Genomic DNA, 3,979 nt, shown 5'->3' on the forward strand with positions numbered 1-3,979 from the left:
TGATGTTTACTGTCAACAATTAATGAAATTGGATGAAGAAATCGAAGAAAAACTCTAGAATTGTCAAATAGGGAAGGTTTAGCAACTCTTGGGAAACTATTGGTGCTTGGTTGGAAAGTGATGCCCCATACACCCCAGATCTAGCACCATCTGATTACAATTAAAAACTTAGTTAAAGGTCATTGAGTAAAATAGATGATAAATAATTGATTAAAAACTATTCGTTGTTAAAAAAAAGTTTTATTTTATACTACAAAGCCGAAATATCTTTGTCTCCAATGGAAACATTTTGTTAAAAACGATGAATTCCCTACTTCTCGACTCCTTAATATATATTATTTACACAACTATCGAAGAATTGCGATTCCAACATAATTATTTACTTCTGATGACAAGCCTTTTAATACTGGTGATTAGATTAAAAAAAAATATCTGCGTTTCTTATTTTCAATCGATATACAGTGAATCATTTTTTTATAGACACATGATTATCGAAAGATCTAAAATTACTTCCAACCCTACGGGATGTCCCAAAAGTAGTTTAAACAAACATTTTGTTTTAAATCGAACGCTTTATTATTCATCATTTCAAAATTTGGAAGATTTTGACTGAAGTTTTAGGTTTTACCACTCCTGAAATATCCCATTCTTGTAAATTCTCTTCATTGTCGATTAGGTAAACTTTTAAACTTCTCTCTCGTATACATACTTTGGTTGAAATCGGACATTTAACAAGAACTTATCTCCAACCAAAAAAAAAAGTTTATGAAGGTTGTTTATTTGAAAAATCTCATATTATACGAAGGTTGCTACTAAGTTTTGAGATATGACAACGCTGAATGTGTCAAATCTGTTATTGCCATCTTGAAGTTCGACATTTTTAATGGTGAACGTACTCAGAACGTCTTGTTATACGAGTGCTGTTTCGCTGTTTTCCGAATTCAATCGTACTCGCACTTCTCTACAGAATGGACCTCGTAAAGATCGTCCAAAATCGGCTGTTGTGCCAAAAAACATAGTTGTTGTCTGTTTTTCTCGGAATAACTGATATATCATCACCGTTCCATTAGAGAAACGTAGAACGGTCAATTCTGAATGGTACGCCATCATACAGTGTTTGAAATTATTGGGAAAAGCAAAACATCGAATTGAGCTACACTCGTAACTAATAAAATTCCAGTATAACACAATTATGTTTGTAGGTTCCAGAATTCATTTTGCATCATCAATTCATTAACCAAGAATTCGTTAAGAGTTTCTACGTTCCATAATTCAATTTGCATCATCAATTCATCAACCATGAATTCGTTAAGAGTTTGTACGTTCAAGTATTCATTTTCCATCATCAATTCATTAACCAAGAATTCGTTAAGACTTTTTACGTTCTAGAATTCATTTTCCATCATCAATTCATTAACCATGAATTCGTTAAGAGTTTGTACGTTCAAGTATTCATTTTCCATCATCAATTCATTAACCAAGAATTCGTTAAGACTTTTTACGTTCTAGAATTCATTTTCCATCATCAATTCATTAACCATGAATTCGTTAAGAGTTTGTACGTTCAAGTATTCATTTTCCATCATCAATTCATTAACCAAGAATTCGTTAAGACTTTTTACGTTCTAGAATTCATTTTCCATCATCAATTCATTAACCATGAATTCGTTAAGAGTTTGTACGTTCAAGTTTTCATTTTCCATCATCAATTCATTAACCAAGAATTCGTTAAGACTTTTTACGTTCTAGAATTCATTTTCCATCATCAATTCATTAACCATGAATTCGTTAAGAGTTTGTACGTTCAAGTTTTCATTTTCCATCATCAATTCATTAACCATGAATTCGTTAAGAGTTTGTACGTTCAAGTTTTCATTTTCCATCATCAATTCATTAACCAAGAATTCGTTAAGACTTTTTACGTTCTAGAATTCATTTTCCATCATCAATTCATTAACCATGAATTCGTTAAGAGTTTGTACGTTCAAGTTTTCATTTTCCATCATCAATTCATTAACCATGAATTCGTTAAGAGTTTGTACGTTCAAGTTTTCATTTTCCATCATCAATTCATTAACCAAGAATTCGTTAAGAGTTTGTAGGTTCCAGAATTCATTTTGTATCATCAATTCATTAACCATGAATTCGTTAAGAGTTTGTACGTTCAAGTATTCATTTTCCATCATCAATTCATTAACCAAGAATTCGTTAAGACTTTTTACGTTCTAGAATTCATTTTCCATCATCAATTCATTAACCATGAATTCGTTAGGAGTTTGTAGGTTCCAGAATTCATTTTGTATCATCAATTCATTAACCATGAATTCGTTAAGAGTTTGTACGTTCAAGTATTCATTTTCCATCATCAATTCATTAACCATGAATTCGTTAAGAGTTTGTACGTTCAAGTATTCATTTTCCATCATCAATTCATTAACCAAGAATTCGTTAAGACTTTTTACGTTCTAGAATTCATTTTCCATCATCAATTCATTAACCATGAATTCGTTAAGAGTTTGTACGTTCAAGTATTCATTTTCCATCATCAATTCATTAACCAAGAATTCGTTAAGACTTTTTACGTTCTAGAATTCATTTTCCATCATCAATTCATTAACCATGAATTCGTTAAGAGTTTGTAGGGTCCAGAATTCATTTTGTATCATCAATTCATTAACCATGAACTCGTTAAGAGTTTCTACGTTCAAGTATTCATTTTCCATCATCAATTCATTAACCAAGAATTCGTTAAGACTTTTTACGTTCTAGAATTCATTTTCCATCATCAATTCATTAACCATGAATTCGTTAAGAGTTTGTAGGTTCCAGAATTCATTTTGTATCATCAATTCATTAACCATGAATTCGTTAAGAGTTTGTACGTTCAAGTATTCATTTTCCATCATCAATTCATCAACCATGAAATCGTTAAGAGATTGTAGGTTCAAGAATTCATTTTGCAGAAAATTTCAGCTCTAATCCTATCATTTTCGATAATTTCATTCAAATTATGTAAATTTCCAATCGATGACCATTGCGAGTAGTCCGTCTCTGGCTTTAAATACCATTTTACAAACATTATTCTCTCACAAATTTTTTATATAAAAAAAACGTAATTTACGTAACATTCAGTTGAAGTCTTAGCACCAGTACTAATTTATATTAAGAACGTAACCGCCTCCGAGTTACAAAACGTTAAAATAACAAATGATAGATACTTAAAGTCGAATTGACGTTATTTCCGCCTTTCACCGCTGCTTGGTGCAGTGGACGCGTGCCCATACTATTAAATAAGTACCCATGTACCTATCCGTCGATAATGGTACATTACTACCATTTGATCATCGACAATGGAAGATGGTACATCATTAGTTCGATGACAACGACGCCCATCGAGTTCATCTAGTGTGTCTTTTCTTCAAAGACACGCTTATCGAACGGGAAATTCTTTGAAATAATCGTTCGACATTTCCGGTTGCAAAAACTATAATACGAGGGTCACTATTCAAGTTTTTAGTTAGACAATTAAAAACAACGTTATTATATCTCGAAACTTAAGTAGTAACCCTCGTATAATATAAAAAGAAGGTAATTTATATATAGTTGTTTAAAAAAATTGTTTTGATGCACGTTGAACAAAACCTTGCAAGTACTTACATGTTTTTTTCTTATATTTTACTGTTATAATTATCTCAAAAAAATTTTTCGATTCTAATAATATCTCAAAAATATATTCAACTGTTTGATCAGACCGGATTGGTCGAATGGATTATTTGCTTTCTCTGACTCCTTTCCGAATCACTGACGAGATGCTGAACGATCTGGTCCATGCTCCGCCTATTCTCTCGTACGCAATGGCGGCTTCAGTGCTGAAATAGCGTGTATTCAACTCCCGCTTTTGTTAAAAAAAAGATTTTGATCTCAAATTTTGTTTTAGAAAAAAATATGTAGATTTCCTTAATCAACTCTACAATATGTT

General features: G+C 31.5%; 1 protein-coding gene across 1 annotated transcript; it reads right to left on the reverse strand.

The window, feature by feature from the left end:
- Window positions 1–1,190: 1,190 nt before the first annotated feature.
- LOC130447891 (phospholipid scramblase-like) lies at window positions 1,191–2,423 on the reverse strand. Its single transcript, XM_056784937.1, has 4 exons — window positions 2,319–2,423; window positions 1,983–2,225; window positions 1,779–1,925; window positions 1,191–1,385 (listed from the first exon to the last, which is right to left on the reverse strand). The coding sequence occupies exons 1-4, from the start codon at window positions 2,421–2,423 to the stop codon at window positions 1,191–1,193; spliced, it is 690 nt and encodes a 229-aa protein (XP_056640915.1).
- Window positions 2,424–3,979: the final 1,556 nt, after the last annotated feature.

Source organism: Diorhabda sublineata, chromosome 8 (assembly GCF_026230105.1).
Source record: "Diorhabda sublineata isolate icDioSubl1.1 chromosome 8, icDioSubl1.1, whole genome shotgun sequence".
Lineage (NCBI taxonomy): Eukaryota > Metazoa > Arthropoda > Insecta > Coleoptera > Chrysomelidae > Diorhabda > Diorhabda sublineata.

Coding starts and splice junctions, on each gene's coding strand:
- LOC130447891 (XM_056784937.1), bottom strand. CDS start 2,423: ATGGAAAATGAATACTTGAACGTACAAACTCTTAACGAATTCATGGTT. Junction 2,226..2,318: donor AAACTCTTAACGAATTCATG/GTTAATGAATTG, acceptor AATGAATTCTAG/AACGTAAAAAGTCTTAACGA. Junction 1,386..1,778: donor AAACTCTTAACGAATTCATG/GTTAATGAATTG, acceptor AATGAATTCTAG/AACGTAAAAAGTCTTAACGA.